General features: G+C 43.2%; 1 protein-coding gene across 4 annotated transcripts; it reads right to left on the bottom strand.

The window, feature by feature from the left end:
- Positions 1-46: 46 nt before the first annotated feature.
- On the bottom strand, positions 47-15,503 carry CASP10 (caspase 10). Of its 4 annotated transcripts, none has more exons than XM_074872891.1 (11): positions 15,065-15,502; positions 14,671-14,768; positions 12,348-12,687; positions 12,127-12,226; positions 11,441-11,576; positions 10,557-10,645; positions 9,231-9,267; positions 7,970-8,058; positions 6,376-6,487; positions 2,280-2,784; positions 47-1,766 (listed from the first exon to the last, which is right to left on the bottom strand). In XM_074872891.1, the coding sequence occupies exons 3-11, from the start codon at positions 12,659-12,661 to the stop codon at positions 1,595-1,597; spliced, it is 1,554 nt and encodes a 517-aa protein (XP_074728992.1). In that variant the 5' UTR covers positions 12,662-12,687; positions 14,671-14,768; positions 15,065-15,502; the 3' UTR covers positions 47-1,594. The 4 variants fall into 4 exon arrangements, with proteins under 4 accessions (XP_074728992.1, XP_074728991.1, XP_074728990.1 ...); XM_074872890.1 differs by having other exon boundaries at positions 14,678-14,768; XM_074872889.1 differs by lacking the exon at positions 14,671-14,768.
- Between the last annotated feature and the right edge of the window lie 1,177 nt (positions 15,504-16,680).

Here is a 16,680-nt window from a genome sequence, read left to right as displayed (position 1 = left end):
TGTTCTCTATCTACCAAACTTAAAAATGAAAACAAGATCCCGCAAACAAGGTCAAAATTGTGTTTACTCTGTACTGCTAAAAATGTGACTGTTACCTAAACATACAAAAAGAGAATGCACCAAGTCTGAACAGTAATTGCGAGCCAGAAACTTCATGATTCTATTACAATATGTTATACATTCTACTAACAGACAAAACATCAAAATATTTTCTATCTGTGGCACAAAAGAGACTTCAAGTGTGGTAGCCATACTAACTCAGAAGACTCAAAATGTGATGGGTCACACAACTATGAATTCAAAAGTGACCGTTATGTTTTGGCAAACTAGATGCATTTCAATACTCTGTATGATGCAAAACCCCCCCTCCTGAAAATCCTGGATAGTGCAAGCTAAAAATTGCAATCAACAGCACTGGACAGTACTCTTTCAAATCTTCACCCTAACTTATGGCTAGTAATCACATACAGCAATCAGTGTTTTGCTGAAATAAACTGCGTTTCACTTCAGCTTAAACCCTGAGGCAGTTAGAACCCCACTGATCCACGCGGCCCAACAAAGTGAAGGGGTCAGTGAGAAACATGGATAAGCCTTACCTCATTACATAATTTTTATCTCACCAAGCTCTTAAAAAGAAGTATGAATTTAATGCAGTAACAAACAGGAAGGACACAGCCATACGTAGTAAATGCTCACAACAAAACAACATGACATTATTTCAATTAACTCACAAAATGCTCTGTTAGAAGCTTAATCAACAAGGAGTCTTGTTTCTTGTATGGCTGCATTTTAGATCTTAAAACAAGAAACAATAATCAGAAAAAGTACTGCTTAACAAAGTTAATCAATCTGATAAACCTATACAGATACACTGCTGAATGCCATATTTCAGAGTGTGCAAATCTTCTACCCTAAATTGTCTTCCCAGAAGTGATGGGGAAATGACAGTTCACAAGGTTTCACAGACAGAATACTACAGAGCATTTTGGCTTTACTCAGTTTTGGAAAGATCTCATTGTACATGAGGTTTATGTTAGCCATTAGATGGTATCAGTATGCACTGAGGAACAAATTTCAAGAGTTAACTGGTTCTCCATTAAGTTAAACATAAATTAAATTAGAGATGGAAGAAACCCTTTTCCACTTCCAATTTAAGCTTTCTCCTCTTCATTCCCACCTTTGACTTTCTCTATGAACACAGCTAATGGATTTAGAGGCAGGATTTAAAATTGTTAGCCTGCAAAATAAAACACAAGGAGCCTAACCAGTCCATTAATAGTCCTGCTTTAGATATGTAAGGCTACATGCAACACTTATGCTGTCAGAAAAACACTTATCTCTGCAGTTTATGCAGGTACAAAAACATTTAACATGACAGAAGCATGCCTCTCCCAACCCTGATAACTCTGAATATAGGTGATGTAAACAGCTGGCACATGGATTGTGTCTCCTCCAGTTTCACAGTTCGTTTAGCAAAAAATTTATGAGGCCTTGTCTTGAACCTAACAGTTCCTCAGGATTCTGGGTAACTGCCTTGAAACAGGTAGTGTGGTGAATTGCATTTAAATGAGTTGTGCTGATAAAAGGATGTATTTTAAAAGCCTCGATGTTGCTGTGAAGGAGGAGGGTCTGTAGGTATTGGGAATATAAATTTTCTTCTTAAGGTATATGCTGGTTGAGGCATCTGCTTCTTTGTCCCTAAGCGGTCAACACGTCTTCCCACATCTTCATTAACTTCTGTAAGAATCGACAAAATATCTTCACCCCTATATGGCCAGGAGAGCAAAAATTAAAACATGAGTTATTAATGAGCAGATGGCACTCCATTTAACACCTCCCAGATCATCCAGAAGATACAGTATGAACATTTAAAACACAAAACCCACATCCTTTTTTCCAAATTTATCCTCTTTTGTTCTCATTTGAGTCACACTAAAAACAAAAGACCTTTTCTTACTCTGTCTTGCTTCATTCAACCAGTAAAGAAAAATAATAGAATATTTTTACCTAAATCTACTCAAGAAAAAGATGGCTCTGCCTTAGAGAATATAGATGGGAGGTTTTGAGGTTTTTTACAATAAACTTCACATTCTCCAGATTACCTCTATGGTACTAGCAGTGTTAATGTAAATTTACCAGTGGCAAACAAATCATCAGGTTAATGAATATTGTCCACCTCAGAACATGGGTTAGTGTTCCTACGTGAAGCTGCCTTTGGAGAATTAAAAAAGGGGAAGATCCTTCTATTTCTTCATGGAAGAGCTAAGCAAAGTATTTACCTTGGTACCAACAACTGTAACTTGCTGCACAGGGCCTGAATATACCAAGCACCCTGTTGAACGTGCCGGAAAGAGACATATCCGTCAATTGTGGCCATGCCTAGGAGGAAATCAGCCTCTTCAGGAATACTTTCAGAAGCAGAAATGCTCTGTTGCATGGAAGACAAGTCAGGAATTCGTGCATCAGCTTCAACATAGACAGGACACTGTATCTCTTTACCCTGGCATGCTTGGATAAAGAAGAGTTTGGGTTTTTCAGCCAGCTGTGGACATTGTTTGGCAGTGAAGTGGGACATGATCATGCGGATTGATACAAGTTCCTCATCTTTCCCATAGATCGCTCCTGACTCTCCATGAGATAGAATACAACATATAAAACAGTCCCTGTCTTTGTGATCTTGCAAATGCTGCCAAGTTCGCATGAGATCTTTAATCTCCTGAGATGTCAGATCTGTGTAAGTCCTCACATCCAGACCAAGCCATGTGAATACTCGCTCCAGTTCCCCTGTAATTAAAAGACAAAAGGAAAAACTGAGGCAGTAGAAAACCATTTTATGAAGTCACCATGCAAACTAATCTGAACCAGGAAAGACCTTACACCCTGACACTTCTGTAGATTCATCCTTATGAATGCTTTACCTGGGGCCCAACTTAAATACCTCTATGCAAATGCGCGTGGCATGGGTAATAAACAAGAGGGGCTAGAGACATGCACACGCCTGCAGGGCTGCGATCTCACTGGCATCATGGGAGACATGATGGGATGGCTCCTATGACTGGAGTGCTGGAATGGAAGGAGACAAGCTCTTTAGGAAGGACAGGCAGGGGAGACGAGGAGAGGGGGTTGTCCTCTATGTCAGTGACCAGCTGGAGTGCACAGAGACATGCCTGGGGATGGATGAGGAGCCGACCGAGAGCTTATGGGTCAGGATTAAAGGGAAGGCAGGGACAGGAGATGCTACAGTGGGGTCTGCTACAGGCCACCCAACCAGGAAGACCGAGCGGGTGAGGCCCTCTAGAGACAGGTAGGAACAGCCTCATGTTCACAAGCCCTGGTCCTCTGGGAGACTTCAACCACCCCGGTATCTGTTTGAGGGACAACACTGCAGCGTATATGCAACCCAGGAGGTTCATGGAATGCGTTGATGGTAACTTCCTTCTCCAAGTGATAGAGGAGCCAACAAGGAGAGATGCTGTGCTGGACCTTGTTCTCACCAACAGGGAGGGGCTGGCGGGGAGTGTGAAGCTCAAGGGCAGCCTGGGCTGCAGTGACCACAAAATGGTGGAGTTCAAGATCCTTAGGGCAGTGAGGAGGGCGCTCAGCAAGCTCACTACTCTGGACTACAGAAGAGCAGACTCTGGCCTCTTCAGGGATCTGCTTGGCAGAGTAACATGGGATAAACACCTGGATAAAGGGGCCCAGGAACACTGGTTAATATTCAACAATCACCTCCTCCAAGATCAGAAGCAATACATCCCCACAAAGAAGAAGTCAGGAGGCTTGCAGGGATGAACAAGGAGCTCCTGGACAAGCTCACACATAAAAAGGAAGCCTACAGAGGGTGGAAGCAAGGACCGATAGCCTGGGAGGATACAGAAACTGTCTGGGTAGCCAGTGATCAGGTTAGGAAGGCCAAAGCCCTGATAGAATTAAATCTGGCCAGGGATGTCAAGGTCAGCAAAAAAAGCTTTTACAGGTATGTCAGTGATAAAAGGAAGACTAGGGAAAAATGTGGCCCCTGTCCAGAAGGAAATGGGAGACCTGGTCACCTGGGATATGGAGAAGGCTGAGGAACTTGACTTTTTTGCCTCAGTCTTCAGTGGCAAGAGCTCCAGCCACACCACCTAAGACACAGAAGGCAAAGGGGGGACTGGGAGAAGGAAGAACCACCCACTGGAGAAGATCAGGTTCGAGACTATCTAAGGAACCTAAAGGTGCCCAAGTCCATGGGACCTGATGAGATGCATCTGTGGGTCCTGGGGACACTGGTGGATGAAGTGGTTAAGTCACTATCCATCATATTTGAGAAGTCGTGGTGGTCCAGTGAAGTTCCCGCTGACTGGAAAAGGGGAAACATAACCGCATTTTTAAAAAGGGGAAAAAAGAAGACCCAGGGAACTACAGGCCAGTCAGTCTCACCTCTGATCTGGAAACTGTGCTAGGGTACATGGAAAATAAGGAGTTGACTGGTGACAGCCAACTAAGGGTAAATCATGCCAGACAAAGTTGGTGGCCTTCTATGAGATGGTTACAGCACTGGTGGATAAGGGAAGAGCAACTGATGTCATCTACCTGGACTTGTGCAAAGCTTCTGACACTGTCCCACATGACATCTTTGTCTTGAAATTGGAGAGACACGGGTTTGAAGGATGGACCACTCAGTGGATAAGGAATTGGCTGGATGGTCGCACTCAAAAGAGTTGCGGTCAACGGCTCGATGTCCAAGGGGAGAGCAGTTACGAGTGGTGTTCCCTCAGCAGTCGGTGCTGGGAGCAGTGCTGTTTAACATCTTTGTTGGCGACATGGACAGTGGGATTGAGTGCACCCTCAGGGAGTTTGCCAACAACACCAAGCTGTGTGGTGCAGTCAACACGCTGGAGGGAAGGGATGTGCCAGCCAGAGGGACCTGGATAGGCTGGAGAGGTGGGACCATGCAAACCTCATGAAGTTCAACAAGGCCAAGGGCAAGGTCCTGCACGTGGGTCGGGGCAATCCCAAGCACAAATACAGGCTGGACAAGGAGTGGAATGAGAGCAGTCCTGCGGAGGAGGACTTGGGGGTACTAGTGGATGGCAAAGTGCGAGCCAGCAATGTGCGCTCACAGCCCAGAAAGACAACCGTGTCCTGGGCTGCGCTCACACATCAAGGTAAGTGTGGCCAGCAGGTCGAGGGAGGGGATTCTCCCCCTCTACTCCGCTCTCATGAGACCCCACCTGCAGTGCTGTGTCCAGCTCTGGGGCCCCCAACATCAGAAGGACATGGACCTACTCGAGCAGGTCCAGAGGAGGCCATGAAGATGATCAGGGGGCTGGAGTACCTCCCCTGTGAGGACAGGCTGAGAGAGTTGGGGTTGTTCAGCCCGGAGAAGAGAAGGCTCCAGGGAGACCCTATAGCGGCCTTCCAGTACTTAAAGTGGGCTACAGGAAAGCTGGGGAGGGACTCTGCATCAGGGAGTGTAGGGATAGGACGAGGGATAACGGTTTTAAACTGAAAGAGGGTAGATTTAGATTAGATGTAAGGAAGAAACTCTTTACTGTGGGGGTGGTGAGACACTGGAACAGGTTGCCCAGAGAAGCTGTGGCTGCCCCCTCCCTGGCAGTGTTCAAGGCCACGTTGGACAGGGCTTTGAGCAACCTGGTCTAGTGGAAGGTGTCCCTGCCCATGGCAGGGGGGTTGGAACTAGATGATCTTTAAGATCTCTTCCAACCCAAACCATTCTATCATTCTATGATTATACTAGTATCAATTAAAGGCTAACTGGAATAAAAAAAAGATGTCATCAGCTCAGATTTCTTGGATTTTTCTAAACAAGTTTCAGAAAATACAATGACAATTTACAATGCATATTGACACACTAAGTGAGCTCACAAATGACACCTGAAAATATGAGGAATCCTGTCCCCCTGCCAATTTTCCGATTAGATCTTTCAAAACCTTCCTCACATAATTGTTTCCCAGTTGCAGTTTTGACAATTAAGTGTTTCATACACAAGAGATAAATAGAATGAACAACGTAAAATAAGAATATGCACAGAGTTGGTTGATTACGGAATTTTGCATTGTATTATGTACAATGGTGTTTTACTTTAGTTTTAGTTCTTTATTATAGCTATAGATAAAGGCTAAATAAAAAGTGATTCTTAAAATGATTCAAGAATGATCCAACTGCATCAGAAACTCAATGGTTATGCATCCTTTAACCCTTCCTCCCCTAAGATACACAAAGGACATAATTTAACATGTATCAAAAATTTTACTCTTTAACAATATTAACTAACTAGAATATAGCCAATAAAATATAAAGGAATACTAGACAATTAACTCACAGGGGGAAACAGAGACTAATCCTCCAAAAATCTCACTTCAGTAACTTACCTGCATCTTTGCAAGAACCCTTTCTCTCCTGAAGAGACCTATCAAAGTTAACATTATTAATAACAAGACAAAATCCTCTGTGTGGTCCATCCATTTTGTAGCTGGTCATCTTCTGTAGAAAGGAGAAGAAAAAAGCTTACAGTCTTACAGAATTTCTTCAACTTACTCATATTTCCTTAACATGTCTCAAAATTGGCATCCAAAAATTAAGAGGCACCTAAGACTGTGGGTTACTTTTGAAAAGCTGGAACTCATTGTGCTTCCTTGTGTGAAAAGACATGGATGAAGCCTCAAGCACACTCTGTCACTATACTATCAAACTGTAGAGGAAAGTTTTAGCAGCTGGGCTGGTCATCTCTATGCAAAAGAGAATTCAGCAGCCAAACTCTGCAATCTGAATTGGGATACAAGTCCCCAGCTGTTTCCAATGTCACGAAAATATTTTAATTTCAGATCGCAGAAGGTTCACAGTGAAACTATATGATGTTAGACATCTGATTTGTTTTTCCTGAGAGTAGTGATGAATACTTGGAGCAGGTGGTTCATACTGATCCACCAGAAAGGGATGCAAGCAGAATAGTGATCTCAGAAGTGCATAAAGCTGCCACACTACCAGTTTTGCTAAGAGTTAAAAGTTACCTCCCACTCTTAAGAAAGAATGTTTTAAAAACTGAAAAGTCACCAAAACTTCAAGTACCATCTCTTCAAGTCCAACCTCGGGTTGAAGTCAAAAACTCCCAGCACTCCAGTTCCTCTCTGCTCACTAAAGAGAGCAACACCTGCTTTTGTGCATTTTAGTAGAACAAAATGAAGGCAGTGCTCCAAGCTCCTTCAACAGCAGCAAGAAGTACTTTTGCTACAGCACTCTGAACATCAGGTGATGAAAAGATATGTTATAGCACAGAACTCCAAGAAATTAAGTATCTATAAATAAATGCAGCAACTTGCTCCCTCAATATCCATGCTCATCAGAAGGAAAAAGCCAGAGGGAGAACTCAGTGGTTACACTGCTGTACAAGGTTAAAGAGTGCACATAAGGCTTCTAAGAAGGGATCTCACAAAAGAGATCTTTTACCTGGTACCAAAACCTCTGGTTTATTAAGGAAGATTGTTACATGTCTGCAATAGCTTACTAAAAACTCTTGCCTTCTTTCAGCCTTCTCACAAGGTCACTGTATGCTACCCCTTATTGTTTTTAATTTCAAGATGCCCTGAAGCTTTTTCTAAGTCAGATCCAGAAAGAGAACTGAGAAGCTATATTTGTCTCTGTGTCTTGCACATTCTGCTGCCATCTCCAAAATGCACAACTTAAGAAAATGCCAAACATTTTGCCTGTATCTGGAAGATAAACAGATGCACTGATGTGTGGATACCATCAAAGGTATTATGTTTGTTTTGCCTCTACCACACCTTTCAATGTTGTTAAGTTTCTGGCCTCCAAGGTTAAGATAGTCTCTGAAACATTGCAGTTGATGAGACAATTCAAAAAGCTTCACAAGATACACATGTCTTTGCATGATAAATGTCATTACAGGGATGAAGACCTCACACACCCAGGTATTGAAAAAGAAGGATTTAAGAGATTGTGTCAAACCTTGGATTCGTTTTCTACATTGCTGAATTCTCCAAGCAGCTCCATGTTCATTTCTGAGAAGCCTTGTGTAAGATTAGCTGCTTTGTTATCTAGGAAAAAAACCCAGCATAGATATTTATGAAAAGAAATCCAGTACTGGTGGATGTAGCAAAAAGGAGTTTAGCTACAATACAGCACTTTTTGTATTTGAAATACTGTTTCACTGAAAAGAATAATTCCTCCATATGAGATAGTATTGGCATGTTCAAAGGATGTATTCTGAACATGTCTCCAGTTATTTCTATTATATCTACTTTTGTGACAAAGGCAAGGTTTCTATTTGTATTGGTATTGTGGAATAAAGATATCCACAGTACAAGGATGGATTCTCCCTGAGACATTCAAATAAATGTTTCATTTGGAAATCATCTTAGAAATAATCTGTATTGTAAGAAGGATCTGCAGTGTTACTACTGAAGCTCCCATTACAGATTTTTCTTTTGTTTGTTGCTGAATCACTGTAATAACTCTCAGACTGACTTTCAGAGCAAGGCTGCATTGACAGAGCTTGAAGGTGGAAAAGAGCTGACAGATGTTGTACTGCTATACTTTGCAACTGATCTATTTCACGTTGAGTCACAAAGACGGATGCAAACTACCCACTGTAATTTGTACAGAATCTTTTCAGTGATCTGATCTAAAATGTAACTTCATTTATTGCTGCTTTATTTACTTCTTCTGAATGCCCTAAACCACTTGTCTCCTTTTGCACAAATCACACACTATTTAATGCATTCAAAACATCCATCTCTACCATGCAATACTGCCAGGCTCTTCAACATAACGATCCATACAGCAAAAGACGTCAGAGGTAAAATCCTGCACCCAAAACCCTAACATCTCAGTTTTACAAACAGTTATGGTGTGCCATTCTCTTGTCCTCCCAGGGATATTTAAACAGAAAACTTGTTGTTTTCAGGAAAGAAAGAATCTTTTTGCTTTTAATCAGACCAGCCCTTATTTCACTTCCCAGAAAGCACATTAGTTAGTTTCTAGTAAATGACTGAAAAACTACACAGGACTTGCCAATTTTCTCTTGCCTCTGTTATATAAGAGCAGAAATCCTTCAAATCTGTATGTGCAGAAAGCAAAAGACCCTTCCAAGAATACAGCAAGGTGTGTTGCATTAAATCAAATGCTAGAAATTTCCCAGAGAAAGTGAAGGAATGCAACATTAAACATAAAGGTAATAAAAGCCAAACATATTTTCAGAAATTCTTACCATTGATATTAGAAACGACAGATTTGATCGAGGTCTCCTATTTTTTGAGTGGGGGGAATACCATGTTAAAAATCGTTATTACATATAGTAAGTTTTCATAGCAATTTTTGCAAAATAGGCTTAATACAAAGCTCTTTAAGTCGTGAGTAGGAAAACTACTGAATTCCTAAGAGTAGCAAAGCATTTAATAACGAAATGACAAAAGACTTCCCCACTTACAGCAAATCTCACAGAGCTGGAAACAAATATATTTTCTCTTAAGGACAAAGGGAAACAGCAATGAATTTTCTTTCACTTCCAAATGATCCTCTCACTATAGGGGTAAGCAGTCATTATAAACAAAATAAAGGTCCCAACATAGTCCCATATCAATTCTCTTTGATAGTCAATTATTTGAGTATAAATCATTGTAACTAGTGATCCTAGTCCTGCCTAAAAGACATTTTCCAGCAGTAAGTGTCAATGGTTTATTATACAGCATGGAGAAAGTGTACAACCTCTCATCATTTTAAAGAAAAATCAAACATGACCATCAGGATTATGGAAACAATCTTTTAGTTTTTTTAAAAAATTCTTTTAAATCTATGTTTTCTTACTAGAACTACATTCATTTTCTGACTGTGCTAAGTGCCATGGATGAAGGCTTCCTCAAACCCTCTGCATGTGTAGAGCAAATATAGCTCAAAGCAGGAGTAATGCAAACCCTTCTGATACTAAATAGCTCATTTTCCTCAGCTCTTGTCTAGAACTTCACTCCTGGGAAGTATCCTTAGAAAGATCACTGTTCTCCTCATTCAGAACTGGGTTAAAACTCCCTCCCTTCCTCTCCCCCCAGAAAAAGATCAGTTATAGCCCTGAGAAGTTTCCCAGTCTGATTCATCATGCAGCTGCAGGAGGGGTTTAACTGATCAAGGACTGGTACATTGAGAAAACAGGACCACCCCCTTCAGCAGCAGTTTGAACTGATCATCAAAGTACGGTGTTAGCCTTTAGAGACAGTTTAGTGTTGACCAGCTGAAACTTTAAAAATCAGCACCAAGTGACAGGCACCTGTCCATCTTTTTCACTCACTCATCTCTCTTCCTAACACTAATTTTTCCCCCCAATTGCACATGACCAATAGTAGTATTTTTGACTTCCACTATTTGATACTATATGCAGCTGTATTTCTTACATGCTGAACAAAGATGCTTGTTCCCCTTCTAAACCAAGTAAGAAAATTAACCAAAAAATCTCACAGTCAGTACAGTTTAAAAATACAGGCAAGAAACAACCCCCCACCCCCCCCTACTAAAACCCAAACTGGCAGTATGTACTCCAGTGTACCTGTGAGGAAGTGAATACTCTGATGGCTCCAGTGTGAGACAGTGAAGATTCCTTGACTGGCAGAGTGTTCTCCTGCTGAGGCAGAGACACTAAGAGCAGAAAGAGATAAAATGAGAGAAGCCAAGTGCCTTTTAGTTAAATCAGTATGAATCTGCACATTAGGCAAATGCAGATCTATACTTATTGAAAGATATATTAAAATAGAAAGCAACTTTGAAACACACTCAGAAAGCATGAGGGAATGGAACTCATGAAACGCTGAGTGCCCTTCCACCTACTGGGGAGACATAGCTTTGTACTTTCCAGAATTTGCTTCCCAGTGCTTAAATAAATGGAAATAGAACTTTTTCCCCAGTATGCTTATAGTCACTCCACAGGACATTAAATGAAGGAATATTACAAACTGCAGTATAACCCCTAATAACATGAATCACACATTTAATAATAAAGCCTACCACATATCAGACACACATGCACGCATGGTTTGCCTTGCCAGCTTATTAGCAGGCAACTGCCTTGTTGTAGTGTACCTTCATATACCACAAAGTGCCTTTTACAGGACACTCATCATCATCTCCATACTACTCATGGGGAAATGGAGAAGTGTGACATAACTATAAATGGATTTTCAGTTTCCCAGCCTGTTCTGTATGTGCTGGACTTCTCTGTGCGGCCTCAGATATTCCATCATGTCCCTACTGGAATTCAGTAGGAAGTAATGCAAGCTAGGGACTGTTACGCCAAATTTGTGTGTGAAGCTGATCAAACCCACTCTAGCTCCTGTTCCAACAATGCACACATAGGACCTTGAGGTTCAGTTGCCCGGACCCTTCTAGTGCTTCCTGCATTTCAGCAAACCTACTCCCTGACTGTGAATTTCTCACCTTTTGCCCTTTTGTAGCAGTTTACTGTTTCCAGGAGATCAGGTGAAACATTCATACAGACTTCCTCCAGCATCTGTACATTGTTTTCAGTTAAAAGGCCCTGTTTTTCCAATAAAATCAGCAATTCCAGAGCAGACTGGCAGCCAAAAGGAGAGAGTAAAATATAGTTATCATTCCTTAGAACTCAAAACCTGCCTCAGCCTGTCTGCCTCAAACAATCAGATTATTATCTGCTTTGCTCCCTACCAACAAGGTCCAAACAGTCAATTTTACATCACCGTGGGAGGTAGAAATGTTGCATTCATGGAAAGCTACTGGTTGCATTATTACTTGTTTAAACAGAGTCACCCAAACCATAGCAATGGCTCTTGTCTTCCAGAAGGTTTTATTCCTGTGAAACGGTACCAATCACATACAGACATGAATCTTCTTTGCACACAGCTAAGCAGGGTGAAGATTTGATTTGTCACCCTTTTATGATCTAATGCAAGACCGTGGACTGTCAGTGATTGACCTTGGCACACTCACCTGTCAACAGCTTCCTCCTTGCTAACCCTATAAATACTGACCAGCCTAGTTGCAGATTATGCCCTATTCTGCCAAATACTTTTCATGCTTTTTCTCCTATTTCCCCCACTCCTTCTTCCCTTCCCACCAAACACACAGTTGGCTCTCTCCTCACATACAAGAGTTATCCGTCGCTTTGGAAGATAGTTTTGCAGGAGGAATATGATATCCTTCAACATCTCATTGGTAATGTTCTCTGACAATTCATACAGCATCTGCCTGTAACAGAACACAAGACAGTGTAGAAACTAAAAGCAATCTGGGAATTCAAAAATAGAAAGGGAAACAGTATGGCATAGATGGCAGTAATGGAGAGAACAGAATCCCACTGCAAGCTTACCTGTATGGAGACACTCTTCCCTTCTCATGCAGACATTCTTGCACTTTCTCCTTGGTATAACCAAGTTTCCTGAGCAAGGAATGACATTTAATTCTGTATAAGAGTTCAGCTAGTAGGAAAGTATCTTCCTCATTCAGATATTCTTCAGCCATGAGAAGCTGAAAGATGTCCACTGCTGACTCCACACTTTCTAGTTTTTTGAAGGGGAGCAAGTCAGTACAGAGAAATTTTAAAGCTGCTACATCTTCAGCCACCAGGTTTTCATCAATGAGCAGGAGCTGCTGACGGAACTTCAAGCTGACATCATCCTCCATGTTGCTGGAATCAACAGTCTCTCTGCCTGAAAGTAGAAAGAAAACAGTAATAACGCTTGAATCTTCAATACAACAATCTTTGTAATAAGATTTCATCCAACAGCTGTTTGGAAGCCCTGAATTCTCTGCAGAAGAGGAGTTTTCTTTTAAATAAATGTGAAACTTCCTTCTCCAAACACAAGACTACAACAAAGCCCAGATTTGGCAGAAGCTCTGAACAACCCAGTCTAAATTTCAAGTCAGCCCTGCTCTGAGCAGAAAACTGGGCTAGATGACCTCAAGAGGTCCCTAAATTCTTCCATTTCTTTCAAGTATCTTCCATGTTCAGATCTTTGCTTCTCTCCATTGTACGTGGGAAGAGTCCCTGCAGTAACTTATTACAATTCTCAGTGGAGGGAGCACAGTGGTTCACACATACTCCTTGATCTGCAGTCCAAGGGTTCATTCTTCTCTGGCTGTAGCAGGAAGGTGTTCCTCTGTTACAAGCCTGACACCCAAGCTGAAGCTGTGTAATATCCATCCACTCCCTGTCACATCTTGCTAGCGGACCGTGTTTCACCTCCCATGAAAAACCCTAAAGTCTCCCTTATAAGTATATGTCAACTAAAGTGTAATAGCACTCAGCACTCAGTCTAAATAGGCTCTGCACAAGCAACTCACTGAAGCTTAATAAACACCCTTCCACCACACCCAACTTCTTCCACATAGCCTAGGCAGTTCTGTTCTGCCTGTGGAAGGTTATATAGCTAAAAATGGGCAGGTAGGTCTTCTGTTTAGAGCAGCTGGAAGCAGCAAAGCTTTCTACATGAGGGAGCACAAGAGAAAAATCAGAGAAGCAGAGCAGGGACAGAACCTCTGAATCCAAAGCCTTTGAAGCAGCTGGGGGGACAGCTCAGCAGATAAACCACAGAGGATATCATAGCACATGGGGTCACAGAGAAGAGGCTGTTGCATTTTTGTGTTCAGAGGCAGATAGAAAATATAATCCCCAAGTCCAGATGCCCAGTTAGGAAATGAGATTTGACAGAATCCAGGAATCCTGAATTGTGTCCTGTCCCTGAGTCACAAGTCGGAGTCTGTGCAAAAAAAAAGTCGGATTGCTTTTTCCTGCATTCAGACTTACTGTCCCATAGCTCAGTAATTGTTCTTCACATTCCTTCCCTCCTCCTATGAAATCCCATGTTGTGACACAGCTCAAGCACTTAAAGTGCTATCAAAAAGGTTCAGATCTCAGCCTATTATCTACACACAGAAATTTTATCACTTCACAGTAAATCAGACTTTAATTTAGCTAAAAGCTACTTAAAAACCCTATCTAGATGCTTTAATCAACTCAATTTAGCAGAATAACTTGTTAAAACTGATTTCTGCCTAAACTAACAAGCCTATATAACCCAGGTTCAAACTCAGTTATGACAATTCAGAATTTAGAACCAATTATTTCAATTAAATGAGTTAAAAAATCATTGCTTTAGGAGAACAGGGGCAAGTTGTGTGTACACCAGGTATACATAAGTCATTTCCCCAGCAAATCAAACCGAAGCATGATCCAGCACAAATTCCTGTTTTCAAAGTTTCAAGTTTTTAAGTCTGTGTTGCTGCCATTCTTGGAAAGCTTTTTTCACTCCAAACATCTCCTGCTTGAGTTTGGAATACCCTCCAGACCTCTCAACACGTCCTGCATTTACTAGCTGTCTGTAATCTCTTTTCCCCCGGCTCTGTACTGAGGGCAGGCCGGGCTGGCCCTTTCTCCCAGCACTACAATGAAAAGAAATACTGCGGGCTCACTGCCTGCTCAACTACTGCTCAGCTTACTGCTACGTGTTTTTAGAACCCTCTACCACTTCATGCATTTTAGAGGCCATTTATAAAACATCATGCTAAAAGACAAGAGTCCTAAAGCAAAGATGGAAAACGAGCAAACAATTCCTACTCCAGAAGAACAAGATGATACTAAACACCCAGCACTAGCACACCCGGGACCCAGGTTTGCCGCGGCTCACTCTTACCACTTACAGCTAGAGCTAGCAGGACGTTAGCTGGCAGATCATCGACACACAATAAAGTGATGGATCAGCGTCTCTAATTTATGCTTTGCAATAAACCCCTAGAGAAGGAAGATTACATAAAATAAGCAATGAGGATTATCAAATTACTGTTTTTTCCGTTGAAGTTTTATTGACTGGGGCACTGCCAGACTAAAAGATTTAGGAACAATGCAAAGCCACGGAGCACAGGGGAATGCCGAGGCTCAGCCCACAGCCCCACACGCAAGGGGAACGTTCGGCCCCGGCCCCGCAGGCAGCCGCACCACAGCGGAAGGAAGGCGCGGGACTGAGGCTCCGGGTCGGGGAGCTGAAGCCTTCCTTCGTTCCCCCCCCACTTCAGTCCCCCCTTTCTTACCTCTTCCGTGAATTCCGACCCCGTCCCCTCTCCCGGCAGCTGCTCTGGGGGCGGCGCCCAGCGCTTCCCGCCCCGTTTCCCGGCCAGCCGCCAGCCGGCGGTGCGTGCCCGAGCGCTGAGTCACGGCCGCGGCCCTCCCTGCGGCGGGGCGCCGAGCCCTGCGCGTGCCCGAGCCGCGCTGCCGCGCCGCCAGCCCGAGGCCGCGCAGGAGGGAGGTGGCATCCCCCGTAGCGGGGCGGCGACGGGGACTAGGTCGATCTGGAGGGAAGGAGTTGGAGGCACGTCGGCGGGACGCGACCCCGCTGGCAGCAGGGGGGCTCCCTAGAAGCGCTGCGGCGCCCCGCGGGGATGGGCCGAGCGCTGGGAAGCGGCCGCCCTTCCTCTGCGCCCGAGCCCGAGCCCGGGCCGGGGCCCTCCCCGCACTCCCTCAGGGCTTGGGAACCTCCTGCCCCTCCCCCCGGCCGAGGAACCTCGCGAGGTAATCGGCAAAGAGCAACCGACAGCGCTTCCAGGACGAAATACATGAAGGGAACGGCAAGTCTTTTCGCTCTTGCCCTCAAGCCATTTTAAAGCAGGCTACAGGGCAAAAAACCCCCAAACATTTTGGGCAGATTGTTTTTCACTGACAAGAAGTTTGAGAGTAGTGCTCGTGGGAGAGGGCTCCAGTGCCGCTTTGATGCGGGTCTGCCCCTTCCCCACCCCTGCTGCAGTAAGGGGAGGAGGAGGAAGGTGAGCAGGCCCTGCCCAGTGCAGGCTCCTCAAGGCTTTCAGCATCTCCGGTGACACCTGTATCCCCCCAGACCCTCGGGTCAGCGGAGCCAGAATGGGAAGAGGGTCCCTGCTCATGCCAAAGAGCTGCTGTCCGACACAGAAACAATGGCCGAGTTACCCGTTGAAAGAAACGCTTCGCTGTCCTTTATTCGGTCAGCTCATTTTTATCGAGCTGTAGAACTTCACAGCCAAATTTAACAGGCCGTAGAAGTCTACAAGATGAATCGACCAAGAATTTCAAGAATTACTCTGTGGTCTAGAGGGAGACAGGGACAATCAGTCTGACTGCATGCAGAAATTCTCTTCAGAAAAGCAGCTTGAAATCCAGCATTTATAATTTAGTAGTAATAGTAATTTAGTAGTAGAAGTAACAGTACCAATTTTGCTAAATCATGATGCTATTTTAGTAATGACACCAATTCAAATCACATTTCTTATGATGTTTCGACAAACACTAACAATACACTCTCAGAGTAACACAAATTTAAAATATGGCATCTACAGAAAGGCACAATCCACAAAACCAGAATTCCTAAAAGACTTGCAATGTCTTACTGATTCTAATACAGAAGCTGAAAAAAAGACATTCTCCAAAAGAGCCACAGAAAAGCTGACAAATAATTTGGTACAGGAGATACAGTTTAAATGGAATATAGTTGGATACACAGCAGATCATCCACACAGATGGCAGCTTCTTCTCAGCAACTTCTTCCTGCATGTCAGAAATGTAAAACTCTGGGTATCAGAAAAAAATTATCAGAAACTGTCATAAAAAGCTTCTCTGACCCAGGTATCTGTTACAGGAGACACTGGTACTTCTTACACAGAGTTGAAAGGGGAAATCA

The sequence above is a fragment of the Strix uralensis genome, chromosome 6 (assembly GCF_047716275.1).
Source record: "Strix uralensis isolate ZFMK-TIS-50842 chromosome 6, bStrUra1, whole genome shotgun sequence".
In the NCBI taxonomy this organism is placed as follows: Eukaryota; Metazoa; Chordata; class Aves; order Strigiformes; family Strigidae; genus Strix; species Strix uralensis.
The sequence above is the reverse complement of the archived record's forward strand: the minus strand, read 5'-3'. Positions and strand labels throughout refer to the sequence as shown.